Genomic DNA, 16,381 nt, shown 5'->3' with positions numbered 1-16,381 from the left:
ACCTATGAATCGAATAATGCATTGGTTGTTTGAACCTGATGAATATGAATAAAGCTATAGCATACATTCAAATTTAAATCCGGTACAATTTGAAATATCAGCAATTAAATTACGGTGAAATTGCGCTCTCTAGGTCATTACGGCACACACGGTTGGTAAAACACAAACGTTTGCGATATACGCCATAATACGAGACGATTCACAGAGAGGAAATGTGTGCAAGCATCCACACAGTTGCTGTTTGCAAAGTGTGTGCGATGTCAGACAATATCACAAACGGTGCGGGCAAACTAAACGTGTGTGATAGTTGCCTTATCATACATGATTCGCAACCATGAACTGTTTCTGATGAAGTATGCATCGTAAACGTTGCACCACAGAATAGCGTGTGCGATATTTATCGTGTACGACAATGTTACGACGGTCCGACATTTACTAATCCTATCCGACACTCGTACGACGATTAGCTAATCTTATTAATTAGTTATCACATATGGTTTGGGACAAGCGAATGTGTGTGATTGTATGCTTATCATACACGTTCTATAATAGTGAACTGTTTGTGATGGGTCGCACATCGTAAATGTAGCACCATAGAATACCGACTGTGATGGCAATGCGAGCACAAACGAGTAGGAGTACTGTATATGCATCTTGGCTCCCTATCCCCGATGGTTTATGGGTCGTGTGGGAAGGACCCCCCCTATTGCCCACACTCACTTGGCGACGGTTCTAAATGTTGTCGTGGAAAGGGGTTAAAAACCGTTTGTATAGCACCGACGCGTACCAGTGGTCGCTTTCTATTTGGGTCTGCTTCATCCATAAATGCATCAACATCATCCTGGGACTTGTTGCTGAGTATTCTGTCTTTTCCGTAGGTTCATGCAGATCAACAAAAACTTTAGCCATAGCCCTACCACGCCCTCCAGAGCGTGCCCCACGTCGTCCACCTCGGCGTCCACGGTCACCACTAGGATCCTTCTCACGCAGATCCAAATCCGCCATCATCTTCTCCACACCCGACACCGACATCGATCCAGAGGAGTCACCCGTCGCCATCTTTTGAACCCTGTCCCGACTTGAGAACATATCAGGTATTGAGAGGAGCCTTGGATCCTCCTACCACCGGGGGAAGATGATCACGACCGGGCGGCTGTCCAAGGACCACCAGCCCTAATCGGAGTAACCCAGGCGACGAACGAAGGAAAAATCACGAGCTCAACAGCAGCGACAGATCGTCCACGAGAGAAAGATAAACCCTAACGAGAGGGAAAAAGTACTCACCCACTTCCAGGTTGGGGAGATTTTTTTTAGGAAAGGCCATCATGGCTAGCTTTATTAACTTAAAAATCAATTACATTGTTTACTAGTTGGCTAATTAAGAAACCAGGAGGCTCATTAGACCAACTATCATCGCGCTTATTACAAAAACTAAACTTAGCTAGCTCATGTGCTGCAACATTTGCATCACAAAAACAATGGTTGAAGGTGACCTTTCCTATTAACGTTGCCAAATCTATGCATTCCGCAAAGATCACCACTGCTGTATCCCACCATTGGTCCTGTCCTTGACAATAATTCACCACATTAAGAGAATCAGACTCCACTTCAATCCTACTGAAACCCATAGCATTTGCGAAGGCTAGCCCGTCACGCATAGCCATTGCTTCTACTGCCGTCACGTCCGCTACATTCTGAATGAATCTACACTGTGCTGCTATAAAGCGACCCTTATCATCTCTCAAAACAGCCCCTGTTGCGCCCGTACCTTCGTCAGAATGGTATGAGGCGTCAACATTCAGCTTAGTAAAGTTTAGTTCAGGTATAATCCACTTACACCTTCCACTTACTGCCTTCTGGATTGATCCTTGATAATTTGCAACAATAGCCAATACTGAGCTCGGCCATCGGAAAGGGGACGGGCAAGAATCATGGTGAGTATGTCGTCGATGTAACCACCAAATGTACCAAGAACCTGCTGCAATGACCTCTTTGCAGTTTGTGCTTGGCATAAGTTCCAATGGCGAATCTTGTTCTATCAACAGAAACTCCAATATCGCCGACCCCGACCTGTCAACCTGTAGAGCAATGTTTACACGCTCCAGCAGCCCTAGATTCGTCCATAGGTTCTTCGCCAACACACACCAAAATAGGAGATGTCGTATATCTTCTGGCCCTTGGCGACATATTGGACACTCTCCACTTACAGGAATATGCTTATTAGCAAGTATCGATTTCAGAGGAACTATACCACGTAATGCACGCCAACAAAATATCTAGATCTTCCTCGGTACTTGCAACTTCCAAAGTTGATTCCAAATTTCAGGTTTCAAGGTACTACTTGACGTGTTATTCTCTTGAGTTTGCCCCCTGTACTTGTGCAACCATTCTACCTCATATGTAGCTTTTACAGAGAAAACACCATTGGTAGTAAGATTCCATGCAATGAAATCATCAAAAGCCTAATAGTTAATTAGGATTTGCAGGATCCTCGCTGCATCCACCGGCCAAAATAGATCTCTAATTAACTCCTCATCCCATTGGCCATCAATAGGGTTTATCAAATCATTCACCATTGTAAGCACAGTATTACCTCTTGGAGTCAAAATTCTCCTATCCGGACTAGATGGGACCCATGGATCAGTCCATACGTTAACTTTCTCCCCCGAACCAATGCGCCAAATGTACCCACGTTTGAAAGTAGCAATTCCCGCAACAATGCTTTGCCATGTAAAAGAAGAGCCCTTCTTTGGACTGGCTTGGAGGATATCAATATTTGGGAAATACTTCGCCTTAAGGATCCTAGCACAAATAGAATTTGGGTATATAATTAATCTCCAGCATTGTTTGGCAAGGAGTGCTAAGTTGAAAGAATAAAGGTCTCTGAACCCCATTCCACCATCAGACTTCGAGACACAAAGCTTCCACCAAGAAAACCAATGTAATTTTTTACTCTCCTCCTCATCTCCCCACCAAAACTGTGCAATCACATATGTGATATCTTTGCATACTCCCTTCGGCAGACAAAAAACAGACATAGCAAATACAGGTATGGCCTGAGCAACAGCCTTTAACAAGACTTCCTTCCCCCTGTAGAAAGTTGTTTTTCCATCCAACCTTTCAATAGTTTCTTAATCTTCTCACAAAAGTGCTTAAAACAATCACTTCTATCTGCTCCAACCATAGCCGGCAGGCCCAAGTATTTATCTAAAAGTGCTTGAGTGGTGATGTGTAGCTTCTCACAAATTTCATCTCTAGCTTGATCATTAGTATTTGGGCTAAAGAAAACACTGGATTTACCCAAACTTACCAATTGTCCTGAATTTTCACAATAGATATCCAACACATGTTGTAAGGAAGTTGCATTTAACATGTCTGCTCTCATGAGAATCAGAGAATCGTCAGCAAGTAAAAGATGTGAGACTAACGATGCATTCCTGCACACTCTTATCCCATCGATGCCACCAACTTCTTCTTCATACTACAACATGATGGACAGGCCTTCTGCACAAATCAAGAACAAATAAGGTGATAATGGGCCACCTTGTCGAATTCCCCTTGATGGTGTAAACATGTCAGTCTCTTGTGAATTGAAGCGCACTCTGTATTTGACTGAGCTAACGCAAGCCATTATAAGATCATTCCATTGGTCATCAAAACCCAACTTATGCATCACGTTCTTCAAGAAAATCCATTCGACTCTATCATAAGCTTTATGCATGTCTATTTTTACTGCACACAAGCCCGCCTGACTATTCTCGATATTTTGATTTTATGAATACATTCATAGGCAACACGGATATTATCAGTAATCATTCTACCAGGAACAAAGGCGCTTTGAGTGGGAGATATAATATCTGGTAGAATATTCTTCAGTCGAAAAGACAACATCTTCGATATGATCTTATATAGCACATTGCATAAACTAATAGGACGATATTGAGTTATTAATTTTGGAGAATCTACCTTGGGGATTAAGACAATGGATGTATCATTCCATTCTGGTGGTATCTCCTTCGAATTTATCGCATTCAGAACAGCCACAGTAATTTCCTCACCAAGAATGTGCCAGTACTTTTAAAAAAATATTGCATGTAAACCATCTGGGCCAGGGGCCTTGAGGTCACCTATATTAAACACTTCTTTTTGTACATCATCTACGGAAAATGGAGCCAAGAGCATGCTATTCATCTGGTCTGTTACCTTCCTATGCACCCTTTGGAGTAATTCAGAGTTGGTTTGCTGCACTCCAGACTCAAATAGGTTAGTAAAATAACCTTGGGCATGTGGGTTTAATTCTGCCGTACCTTCCATAATATCACCATTCTCATCCTTCAATTTTTTGATATAATTTCGTTTCCTCCTTGCTGCCACAAAAGCTTGAAAGAAAGCTGTATTTATATCACCAAACCGGAGCCAGTCTACTCGAGAATGTTGCATGCATTGGATCTCCTCAAGTTCCAGTAGATATTCCATCAACTCAGCTAACTCCTTCCTCTTGGTTTCATTCTCATTCGTCATCGGACCCGCCATTGCTTCCTCTAGTTCCCGTTGTGCTTTCCGAAGCCTTTTCTTTGGTTTTTTGAGCACCCTTTGATCCCAATCGTGAAAAGCTGAGTGCATACGCGAGAGTTTCTCGAATACCCCCGAGACCTTGGGATCGGTACCAAGTTTGTCCCAGGTTTCTTGTACCAGGTTGGGGAAAAGATCTTCCCGTAGCCACCGCGCTTCAAATCTCTTAGGACCCTGCTGATTCGGGCTGACACCAACAAAGTAATCGGTATCAACAAGCAGTGGTCTATGGTTAGAATGATTAAAATTCTGGTGTTCTAAATTTGCATTAGGAAATAAGTCTGCCCATGCATCATTGATCAAACCTCTGTCGAGCCTCTCCCTTATTCTCCCACGGCGCCAAGTAAAAATATCACCAACATAGCCCATATCATGCAAATTTCAGTCATCGATCGCTTGCTGGAACGCCGTCATGTACTATGATGGACGTGGATTCCCCCCTTCCTTTTCATGCAAATACTATATTTCATTCAGGTCCCCTATCAATAGCCACGATAACATATTATTTTGGTGCAAATTACGCATCCGCTGCCAAGTGAGATGCTTGTTTTCCCACCGGAATTCTCCATACATTCCGGTCAGCCGCCATGTTGCATCACCATCACTTGTAATCTGGACATCAATGAACATTGGATCCAAACCAAGACGCTGGACCCTAACCTCATTATTCCAAAGCAATATCAATCCTCCACTTCTCCCATTACTAGTACATACCATTTTCTGATCCATCTTTAACCATCGTCTCAAACATTCAGCCGGATAGCTATCGAGGCGTGTCTCCGACAAGAACATCACATCGGGATGGCTACTTCGCTGGACGTCCAGCAAAGCTCGAACTGTCGGTTCATTCCCAAGCCCCCCCGATAGTTCCATGATAAGAGTTTCATTGCTCCCGGCGATCACCCTCAAGGGGTGTCGCCGATCCTAAATCATTTGTAAGACTTGACACATTATTAACTGCCTGACCGTCCAAACCTCTCAGTTTCTTCTTATTCAAACACTTCTGTGGCGTATTCGCACCGGTATGGTCTAACTCCTTTTCATCCACTTCCCCTTTAAAATGATGAACTTTTTTTGCTACTGTTGCCAACTCTGGGTGCTCATTTGATTTCGATCCAACAAAAGTAACTAGTGCTGACTTAGAATCTGAAACTATGATACTTTCATTCTCCTTGACCGAACCTAAATTGCTGTCCTCAGCAAACCTTTTTCCCAAGATATGTTCTAATCCAGCTCCCATTCGCACATCTTGACTTGCTGTGGTAGGAGCCATCTCACCTCCCCCAACAGATGTCGGATTATTAGCATTTTCTATGTAGACATAATTATGCCTCCAACTAACAGGGCTAGCCAAACCATCATTAGAACTACCATGCTGATAGTGTTGCATGTTGTTTCCACGTCCTCTCATTGGGACTCGACTGAACCCTCTTCCACCCCCTGAGTTATCATCATCCCCATTCTTTTGGCGGTCGCCGCCACCGCGGCCACCCCGGCCTCCACCTCTACCTCGCCTTGAGGCAATGATGAAACTCCCCCATTCAAACTTTGTTTTGTCATGCTCTCCTATCCCGCACTCTTCATGCCAATGCCCCATTAGACCACATGCATTGCAGAAAGTTGGCAATTTCTCAAACTTAACTAAATATTTCTTAGTTTCTCCTGCCTTTGTAATACCAACAGCGCGTGGCAGTTTCTCGTTCACATCCAGCTTCACTCTCGCCCGGATGAATTCACCAATAAATCCGTTTGGTAATGTCACCTGCACCTCCTGGACCACGCCCACTCGAGATGCTAAATTCTCAAGGCCCTCTTGCTCTTCAAGACCCCATCAGGCAATCTATGGATCTGACACCAAGTTTCAATAGTATCTGACTTGATCTTTTCTGGGTTTGAGAAGCCATCATACTCAGCAAATATTAGTATAGCTCCATGAAAATCCCAGGGCCCTTGATGCATCGCCTTATTCCAGTCACCTAGGCAATTAAATTGGATTGAGAAAAGGTTTGCGTTTATCCTTCTCCACACCACAGTTTGGGCAGGATTCCAAGCAGCTCGCATGTCCGCGATCAAAGCACTCTGACTAAAATTCTTGTTTGTCGGGAGTCGGCCTAGGGCTAGCCACTTGGGCTTAATATCCTCAACATCTATTTCGTCTTCCCAAACCAGATCATCCACTTTCTTGTCCTGCAGATTCAACCTCTCCAACAGTTTACCTGTATCCTCCATCCCTTGATCCATCAACCCACTGCCTTCTCTTGTTGCCGCCATGGAGGCTTCGAAGCTTCAAAACCCTAGATCACCCATGGACCCTACTCCGCCCAAGGACCAGAAGAGAGCAGCCTTGAGGGAGGGCAAAACAGACGTTTAGGAATTGTTACGAACGTCCCACCATCAAGGGCGAACGGATGGAAAACTCACGACGGTGGAGGCCATCGGAGAACTAGAGAACCCTAGGTTCGTGACCTAGGGGAACAAGACACCGAGCACCGTGGTGGTCTTTCTTTCCTGCTTCTACATGTCCGTGCCTTGCCCTTCCAGGTTGACACCGAGCTTCTTATGGCAACTTTGCATTAACCTACAATTTCTTTTTCTTTTTGCCGCAAATTCCTTTTTTCTCAAAAGTTCTAACGTGTTTCTAAAGAAATGGTCACTCACATAAAAGTGAAACCTTCGCAATTGTTTTTTTCGAGAGTACGCAAATTGCGTACCATATTTTTATAGAAGGGAGAAAAATTGATTACAAGAGGCCGATAGTAGTGCGGACACCACCATTAGCCCACCCACACCATTACAAGAGAATAAGCTACACTCTCACGAATCTTCGTAAACCACCTACTCCGCCTCTAGCAAGTTTCCATTCTTTAATCTCCTCAAGAATGCTACTCGTCAGGGCCTGCGCATCTAACTGTTGTTCTCTCCAATTGAAGACACGAGCGTTCCGCTGCTTCCACATGGACCACGTGGCACATATAACCAAAGTGTCAAACCCACGCCTCTCCTTCTTTTGGAAGGCTTGTCTCTGCGCCATCCACCATTCCAGAAAGCAATCTTGGGGTGTCGTGACCGCGGTAGGCAGGTTTAGAACATCAAAGCAGCGATGCCAGGTCTCACGGGCATAGACACATTGTGCAAGGATATGATCAACATTATCCACCTCCTGGAGACATGTGTAGCATGCGGAAGGTTTGTCCTGAAGGCCATGCCTGGCACGACGATCCGAAGTCCAGATTCTCTTTTGCGTGGCCAACCAAGAGAAAATTTTGCACTTGAGTGGAGCCCAACTCCTCCAAATGGCTTTGGCCTGGGGGAAAGAGACCAAGCCGTGGCAAAGAGTGACATAGGTGGACTGCGCTGAATAAGCTTGTGAGGCAGCACAGGGCCAAGAAAACACGTCCTCCATGTCGAGGTCTCGCTGCACCGTGGAGATGGCCAGCCGTAGATGCATGACTTGTAGAAGCACTTGGAAGGAGTTGCTGTCCGGGATGTCCAAAACCCATCTCTCATCCACAATGGCTTGCTGCACAGTTCTCTGATTTATCGTCCGAGTGTCGATTAGGGCATGAACCATGGGTGCAATGTCCTTAACCGCAAAGCCATGGATCCATCGATCTCTCCAGAAAAGTACTTTATCTCCTCTCCCAACAGAGATATGCACCAGGCTGTCGAAAATTGCTCTAGCATCATCATCCACAAAAAGAGAGAGCCCTTGCCATGGCCTGTTCGGATCTGTGCGTCGGAGCCACTCCCACCGAACCCTAAGGGCAAGCCCTTGCCGGTGCAAATCCTTGACTCCCAGCCCACCAAGCTTCAAGGGACGACATATAGAGTTCCATGCCACCAAGCATTAGCCACCATTGACTTTATCTTTGCCAGCCCAAAAGAAGGCCCGCATCCAACTATTAATGTCTTCCAGCACCCAAGCCGGGGCTTCGAGGATGAGCAGCTGGTGGATCGGCCTCGCCGCTATGATAGAGTTCACAAGAATCAGGCACCCAGAACGCTGCATTAGGCCACGCTGCCATGCAGGGAGGAATTTTCTCATGAGATCGAGCAAGGGTTGCCAATCAGCCTTGGTGAGCTGCTTGATCGCAAGCTGGAGCCCGAGGTATCGGCACGGGAAGTTGGTCAGCGGGCACTGGAGGGTTGCCAGGATTCTCTCCTTGTCCTCCTGATCGCCATGAATGAGCGTGGCAGTAGATTTTCTGTAGTTGACCTTGAGGCCCGAAGCCTCGCCAAAAATCTGTAGCCCACATCTGATGAACTCGAGATCTTGCCTGAGGGGGTGTATGAAGAGGGCTACATCATCTGCGTATATGGAAAGACGCTGATGTGCCGAGATGCCCCTGTAGCTTGTAATGATTCTCTCCTCAAGGGCTCTGGCGAAGATGGCTGTGAGGATATCCATAGCAATCACAAACAGGAGAGGCGAGACAGGGTCTCCTTGTCGCAGACCTTGGGCATGGTTGATGCGCCTACCTTGGTCACCATTGATCACAATTCTGGTGGAAGCTGATTGCAGTAGAATGATAATCCAGGAGATCCAACGATCACCGAATCCTTTGGCCTTGAGGACTTCGAAGAGAAAGGGCCATGAGAGAGAGTCAAAGGCCCTGGAGATATCAAGCTTGAGGAACACGCCTTTGCTTTTTCTCGCCAAGATCTTCCTAGCCACCTGCCGCACGAGTAGAAAGTTGTCGTGCAAGCTTCGTCCCTTTGACGAAAGCAGACTGATTGAAGGTGACGATATCTTGCATCCGCGGTCGTAATCTGGTGGCAAGCAACTTGGCGAATAGCTTGGAAATGCTATGGGGCATGCTAACGGGGCGAAAGTCAGCCACCGTGTCCGCGTCCGCCCTCTTGGGGATGAGCACAATCAACGCCCGATTCAGCTTGGCAAAATCTCGGCCGTCCCCAACAAATATTTTGAGAAGGGCGGCCATTATATCCTTTTTTATGATGTTCCAGGCCTTATGATAGAATGCTCCTATAAAGCCATCCGGGCCCGGAGCACGATCCGCAGGCAGCTCCTTGATGACAGCCCACACCTCCTCCTCGGTAAAGATCTCCTCCAAATCACTAAGGTCCATCGACTCCACGCCCAAGAACTGAAAATCAATAGTGTGATTTTGGGTGTGGGCAATCCCAATGAGTGATTGGTAGGTTTCAGAGAACACCTCCTCCATCTTGTCATGATTTGTGAGGATCTCATCTCCGTGCCTAATATGAGTAATGAAGTTTTTAGCACGCCTTCCGTTCCCTACAGCCTGGAAGAATTTGGAGTTGGCATCGCCCTCTTTCAGCCACCGAAATCTGAATCTTTGCGTGTCAATGGTACGCTCAAGGGAGGCCAGCCCCAGCAGAGAGTGTTTCAGCGTGTGCCTTAACCATAGCTCAGATTCTGTCAGATGCCTAGCCTCCTGCGCCTTGTCAAATCTGTTGTCACCCCCTCGCTGCAAAGCCAATATCGCAGCCGTTTTTTTTTCAGCGCCCGCGCTCGCCCACCCGAGCTCCCGCGCTCCCACCCCGCACTCTTCCCCCAGGCGGCGGCGACCGCGCCACCGTCCCCCTCCGCCGGAGCTCGCCGACGCCCTCCTCCCTCCTCCCCCTCCCCCCCTCCCCCCCCCTCCGCCCGCCCCTCCCCAACCCCCCACCCAGCCGCCCGCCGCCGCACCACCCCCACCAGCCGTCACTCCGTGGTTCGCAGCCCGCCTCCCGAACCCCATCTCTCCCCGCCACGCCTCCCCCGTCCGCCATCTCTGCCCTGTCGCCTCCCCAGACAGTTGCAGAACCCTCCCGAGGTAAGGTTTCTCCCTTTTCTTTTTCAAGTTCATGGTGGATTGACTCTATATGATGCAATTTTCCTGTGTATACTGTATAATGTATATGCATATATGGTTGAATTTTTGCGCATGTGAATTTGATTATACATCTGTTCGTGAATATGTGATGGAATTTTTATGCATACATTATGGAATTTGTGAGGGCATGTATGTTCAAATTGATGATGTGCATACGCGATGCAATTTTTCTGCATATACGATGGGATTTCTGATTATATAAAGATAAAAAAGAAGTAGAGGCTGAGAGATATGGCAATTGCTGGAGTTGGGGGCTTTTTTGGGGCTCAAAAAGTAGGGTAGCACTACTAGCCCTTTAGGGCCTCCTGCTGGAGATGCTCTTACTTTCTTGCTGCCTCCAAGTGGCGTGTCCCCATTCTTTTGTTGGACTTCAGCCACTGACATAAGCAGGAGAGGGGGGGGGGGGGCAGTTGCCGTTCCTACGGCGCGAGGAATGGCGCGACACGTGGGGGACGCGCGGCGGAGCGAGTGGAAGCGTCGATGACTCTGGTAAGATGAACTGCACTGGAAACTTTCAGTCCATACTGGTAACCGACTAGGGGCATGTACAATGGTACTATCTTGGGAGTGCCAGATAGGATAAATGATGAGGTGGAGGAGAGAGAACTCTTAAGAAAAGTCTTGTCTTCTCTTATTTAAGAGAAGACGAAAGATGATCTCTTAGCACAATATGTGTCACCACATTTTTAGGAATGTCTAGTTATTGAAGATAAGGCTAAGAGATGACCCATTGTAGACATATTTTTTTGTCATCTCTAAATTACATGCAAAACTTAAGATAAGACTATCTTATCAACCATTGTACATGGCCTAGGAAAATGACTGGTTTATAAACTTCGGCCTATCCAGGATTGTCTCCCAGTAGAGTCGGTAAAGAGTACAGACTAGAGTGTATATGGTAGAGGACTAGGTATGGTTGTGTATAGGGTGTAGGGTACTTGAGTATGAAGTACCACCTGCACCTTCCTCAAATTGTTTCCTTCTAAGTTCTAACCAGATTAATTATAAATAAACTAAGAGTTTAAGTGATTGGATTTCATTGAAAAGAACTTCAATCATTAAAGAGTGGACAAACATTTTGAGTAAAGAACGCGCATACCAACTTAGGGAAATATGTCTACTTTGAACAATCATCATTTATCCCATTAGTTTGTTTATATCAGTTCTGGTGTTGAAAATTCAGTCAAAGTAGGCAATTATTTGATGTACTCATCGGTTCACTCAATTCGGTTTATCTTTTATGAACATTTACTTGGGTATTCCCCTGTTTTACTTTGAAAGTATTGTGGATATGTGGCTCTCAACGTTGTAGCTTATATCTGTTTCAAATATGCAACGGTTGCGGCTCTCAATTTTAAATTATGCATTGGTGGCTTGTTAGGTAGATCATGGTTAGACATTTTTTCTTGCAGCTTATCCAGGCTTTAATATTTTCCTGGCTCCGGTACTGGACGTGAAGGATGTTTGTTCTGAGCCAGATCGAGCACAACCTGCCCATGCCTCCGCACTTGCTGAATCGCCCTCTCGTTGACGCCATCAAGGCCGAGCTTGAGAGGCTCTTCCTGGATAAGGTAGTGTGAACTTGGTCACATTATCACCAGTGCATGGCAAGATTTTGTTTACACTACTGGAATTCTGTTCCACTCGATTGTTCTTAATTGTATTTCGCAATCTGTGTTTGGACTTGTACTGCAGGTGGTTGCAAATCTCGGTCTCTGCGTGTCCGTCTATGACATCCTTGCCGTTGAAGGTGGATTCATCTTTCCTGGAGAGGGCTGCTCGACGTATAAAGTAATTTGTGCTATCATTTTGCCATTCATTATCTGTTAAGGGATGTGAGATGTTGTATGTTGTTTAGTGTATGCTCTGTAAACTTTGTACAAGGTCAAGGCTTAAGGGTGACTACATTGTTTGTGCAATTGAGTTGAATACCTAAAATTCCAGTATGTTTTTAGTTCTTTCCTGTGCAGTTTATCACTGGTGTTCATGTAGTTACCCCAGAGCCTTTCTTAGTAGTGCTTAGCATTTGATTGTTGTGCTTACATAGAACTGGAACTTTTGGGATTAATACGACATGTTGATCACTAAGATAGTTTGTCTCTTGACATTAAACTGTTTAATAGCAGTTTAAAAAAACTACAGTTTTGAACAGGAGTAGTTCCCCCAATCTGTACTTATTTAACTGACTATTCCAGTTTGCCTTGCTGTAAGTTAATAATGATTATTTCTCTGCCTCAAGTGCGTAGTCTTGTCTTTTCCTAGGTAGTGTGAATGACTCATTATAGATAGCATGCCAAACTTGCACCATGGATGCACTCTCTTCCGGCATTGCTGTTAGTACAAATTTTGTGACCTCGTAATTCGAGGCTTTACACATTTTGCAGTTCATGTTTATGTTCCCTTCATTTTCCCCATCCTGGACAGGTTTCCTTTAGGTTATTGATGTTTAGGCCCTTTATTGGGGAGGTTCTTGTTGGGAAGATCAGCGGATATGATGAGAAGGGATTGCAAGGTGACTTAGTTATTTTCTCATTGGCCTTTTGTTTGCTAATTGGTTTACAACCTGCTGTAACCCCTTTCTCAATTCATGCCTATTTTCTGTTGAAATATGTGCAGTTTCAGCAAATTATTCAGAATATTAAATCCTAGTTCTAACATAGTATGAGTGTAATAACAACATATATATGAATTACATACGGGTGCTACTGTCAAAATTCAGAGCAACTACCAAAATTATATACATGAATTACTTGATTAACCAAACCTGTGCTCACTGTCATCTTGCGGATGTCACTAATTAGAGATAAATTCAGTTCTAGTGCCTTTAAAATTTCTACCAACAAGTAGATTGTTATTCCTTACAAAGGATAAATAGCAGTGATAAGATGAACGCTACTAAGCAAGTCAAGTGCAGATATTAAGCAAGAATAACAGAGGCACACACCAGGTTCTGAAGTTCTGTTCTATATAGTACTATCAGTTGCAGCTATTCACTTGCTTTCAAATAAATTCTAGTTGCAGGTCAAACTCAACAAACTAGTTAAATCATTCAGATAGCAAGTAGAATAAACAAGAACAATCACTTCCGTCGACAGCACTCGAAGTTGTTGTGTCGATGAGGCAAGGCACGTCGGGTTGACACTGTCCCAGAAAACCTTTACGCCGATGTACCGCGGAGTTGTTAGCGAGCCCTCGGTGATACAATGCTGCTCCACGGACCGAGGCACACCGAGAGGAATCGAGGAGCGGGAGGTTGCTGCTCAAAGCCAACACGCGTACAGGCCAAGCATGCGAGCACTAGATAGGACACCAACTTGTTGCTGCACACTGAGTTGAACCGGAAGGAACTTGATGCTCCAATTCTGTTTTCCTCTAGGAGAGAAGGTGTCTGACTTAGATGGAGTATGCCACCGCTGCACAGCGGCCGCCGCACGGCTCGCACCGAGCCTGGAGTGGGGATCGGATCGATCCCCCTTTACCAGGTCTCCATGGTTGCCTGACAACCTTATCTTTTCTCTCCTCTCTCTATGACACTTTGCCCCACTAGTTCTCCTTTATCTACAGAATTTCGAATTTCTTTACGTCAATAAAACTGGGAAATTCATAGAAAACGCTCAAAGTATACAACATTCTGCAGGGGAACTTTTCGCAATTCTCTTAGAGAAATAAACCAAGCTTAGTATTTCATTGTAGACTCCCGGATTTCATTTTCTTGTAAGCATGTACATTTAATTGACTCCTGCTGACATGTTTCTCCTCTTTTCAACTATGTTGGAGTATTGGTACTTTGTATGCCCACAAGATTTAAATAATCCATGCTCCCATCCTGTTCTGGGAACTATTAAAAATGTTATTACTATGTAATTCTGTGACATTTGTGAAGCTGTACCCGCAAAATGGTGGGCTTTAACTGCTATACTGTTTTCCTTGTTCAGTTTCACTTGATTTTTTCACCGATATATGCATCCCGGGACACTTGATGCAGTTTGGCACAGTGAGGTAACACATTGATCTGTTTGGATTTTATTTTGCAGTACACAGGCCTCTAGTATTATTTGCAAATTGAGGTGTAGTTTATTTACCATTTTATCTCCAGGTTATATTGTGTCTCATTTCTTTGTTCATATGTATCCAGGGGGGAAGATGGTAGGTGGGCGTTGAAGACTGAAGATGGTGATGAACTTCATCTTGACATTGATGATGAGGTTAATCCCAAGCAATTACTATTTCATATAGTCCCTAGCCACAAAAAGGCTTACGACCATCCCAATCTCTATGCAGATACGATTCTTGGCATCTAGCATAAAATACCCACCTATACCAGTTGAGCAAAAGGAGGATGACAAGCCATTTGCTCCAATGCAGATCAATGTATGTCTTCTTCCTTGTGTGTGTATTATCATATAGAGATACAGCGTGCACTGCACTGGCAGCACAGCAAACTTGAATGCATCTACCGATGGCTGCACAGCTGATTAATTGGAGTAAATTAACCCTTCTACAGGGGAGTATTAAAGGAGATGGTCTTGGCCTTCTTGCTTGGTGGGCGGCAGTAGAGGGCGAGGAAGAGGAAGAGGAAGAGGGTGAGGGAGATGGTGAGGGTGAGGAAGAGCAAGAGCAATAGCAGCAAAGTTGTTTCTGGTAACTCTCTGTGTAACTAGAAGTTTAGACCATAAGCTAGGTGGCATGCTAGAAACTTGTAATGGCTGTTAGGAATTGATGATCTGCTGCTGCACAGTTTGTGGTAACACTGGCAAGCAAGCAAGCAAAGAAGAAGAATGGCCAGATTTGAAGTGGAAAACATAGGGCACTGTGAGACATCTCATCCTAGTTGAACTTGCAACGATCGATGGCTATTTCCCAGTTGATAACTGATAAAAATCCGAATCATGTTTGAACTAGAGACAGACAGGGTGCAAACAAATAGGAGTACGTCGGAAGCAGAGAGGTACATGCACATATGAATAACTTTTACTCCATCTGTTCCATATTAGTTGCTGCTAAAACGGATATTGATACATTCGCTTCAGTGACGACTAATATGAAATGGAGGGAGTACATCACAACTTTGCCTCATTTTGACATCGGCAAGAGTAGAGAGAGCACCACACGGCTCCCCTTCTTACCAAACATGATAACCAGCAAATAGACGTCTAAAGAAAAGCATATAAAAGAAAGTTATGCAAGTAGAAAATGCGAAAGGAAAACTTATGATTTTATATAGAAGAAAAGCAAACGAGAGGGAACCATGGATTTTTTAAAAAGAATACTGCTTTCATTGAGAGTTGAACTCAAGACCTCCCGCTTACTAAACGGGTGCTCTAACCAACTGAGCTATGAAAGCTGTGATAAAATCATTTCGGGTTTATACCTAACATTATTCTACACTGATCCAACGGATCCTGGCATGCATCACTGTAGCAACATCCTTGTCCTGTCCAAAACCACTTGTCATTTTGGTGACAATGTATTGTACTGCTAAAAAATTAAACTGGCTATTGTTGTTATTTGGATCGGTCAGTACTTCCTTTTCTAGAATTCATTTCAGAGAGGGCCGCTTTAGCCAATTCAAAAGGGCAAAAAGATATTGAAATTATAGATGTGGTTGAAGTGCGTGTGCCTCTCTGATATAACCATTACATACTTACATCCAGCTTAATTAACTACCCTCGAAACACACGGAATAGCCAGACAATAAAGCCAGATACGCTCCGTGGTGATCTGCATGGTGGAACACCACGGGCAGAAGCTGCCAAACTGCAAAAGAAATCTGCCGTGTCGTCCTTCTCGCTGGCAACCGGCGACCTGACGCCAGGAGCGTTGTCTTTTTTTTATATAAACAAGGCAAGAGACTTCCATTTCATTAATTATGAAGAAGGTTTAGACATAAGCCGCAAAACGGCAAAAACAAAAGAAAAAGACTACTCTCGCGACATAAGAGTACTCAG

At 44.8% G+C, this 16,381-nt stretch overlaps 1 protein-coding gene and 1 non-coding gene across 3 annotated transcripts; one reads left to right on the top strand and one right to left on the bottom strand.

Moving 5' to 3' along the window:
* The first annotated feature begins 10,217 nt into the window (after window positions 1-10,217).
* LOC125523290 (DNA-directed RNA polymerase III subunit RPC8-like) lies at window positions 10,218-15,281 on the top strand. Of its 2 annotated transcripts, XM_048688340.1 has the most exons (9): window positions 10,218-10,373; window positions 10,776-10,922; window positions 11,846-12,004; window positions 12,129-12,224; window positions 12,858-12,945; window positions 14,369-14,432; window positions 14,569-14,638; window positions 14,715-14,804; window positions 14,938-15,281. In XM_048688340.1, exons 3-9 carry the CDS (start codon window positions 11,894-11,896, stop codon window positions 15,055-15,057), a joined length of 639 nt encoding a protein of 212 aa, XP_048544297.1. In that variant the 5' UTR covers window positions 10,218-10,373; window positions 10,776-10,922; window positions 11,846-11,893; the 3' UTR covers window positions 15,058-15,281. The 2 variants fall into 2 exon arrangements, with proteins under 2 accessions (XP_048544297.1, XP_048544298.1); XM_048688341.1 differs by lacking the exon at window positions 10,776-10,922.
* Window positions 15,282-15,703: 422 nt separating this feature from the next.
* TRNAT-AGU lies at window positions 15,704-15,777 on the bottom strand. The gene has a single exon. It is a non-coding gene; the product is annotated as a tRNA-Thr (tRNA).
* Between the last annotated feature and the right edge of the window lie 604 nt (window positions 15,778-16,381).

This window comes from Triticum urartu, chromosome 7 (assembly GCF_003073215.2).
Source record: "Triticum urartu cultivar G1812 chromosome 7, Tu2.1, whole genome shotgun sequence".
In the NCBI taxonomy this organism is placed as follows: domain Eukaryota; kingdom Viridiplantae; phylum Streptophyta; class Magnoliopsida; order Poales; family Poaceae; genus Triticum; species Triticum urartu.
The sequence above is the reverse complement of the archived record's forward strand: the minus strand, read 5'-3'. Positions and strand labels throughout refer to the sequence as shown.

Coding starts and splice junctions, on each gene's coding strand:
- LOC125523290 (XM_048688341.1), top strand. CDS start 11,894: ATGTTTGTTCTGAGCCAGATCGAGCACAACCTGCCCATGCCTCCGCAC. Junction 12,005..12,128: donor AGAGGCTCTTCCTGGATAAG/GTAGTGTGAACT, acceptor CTTGTACTGCAG/GTGGTTGCAAATCTCGGTCT. Junction 14,639..14,714: donor ATCTTGACATTGATGATGAG/GTTAATCCCAAG, acceptor ATCTCTATGCAG/ATACGATTCTTGGCATCTAG.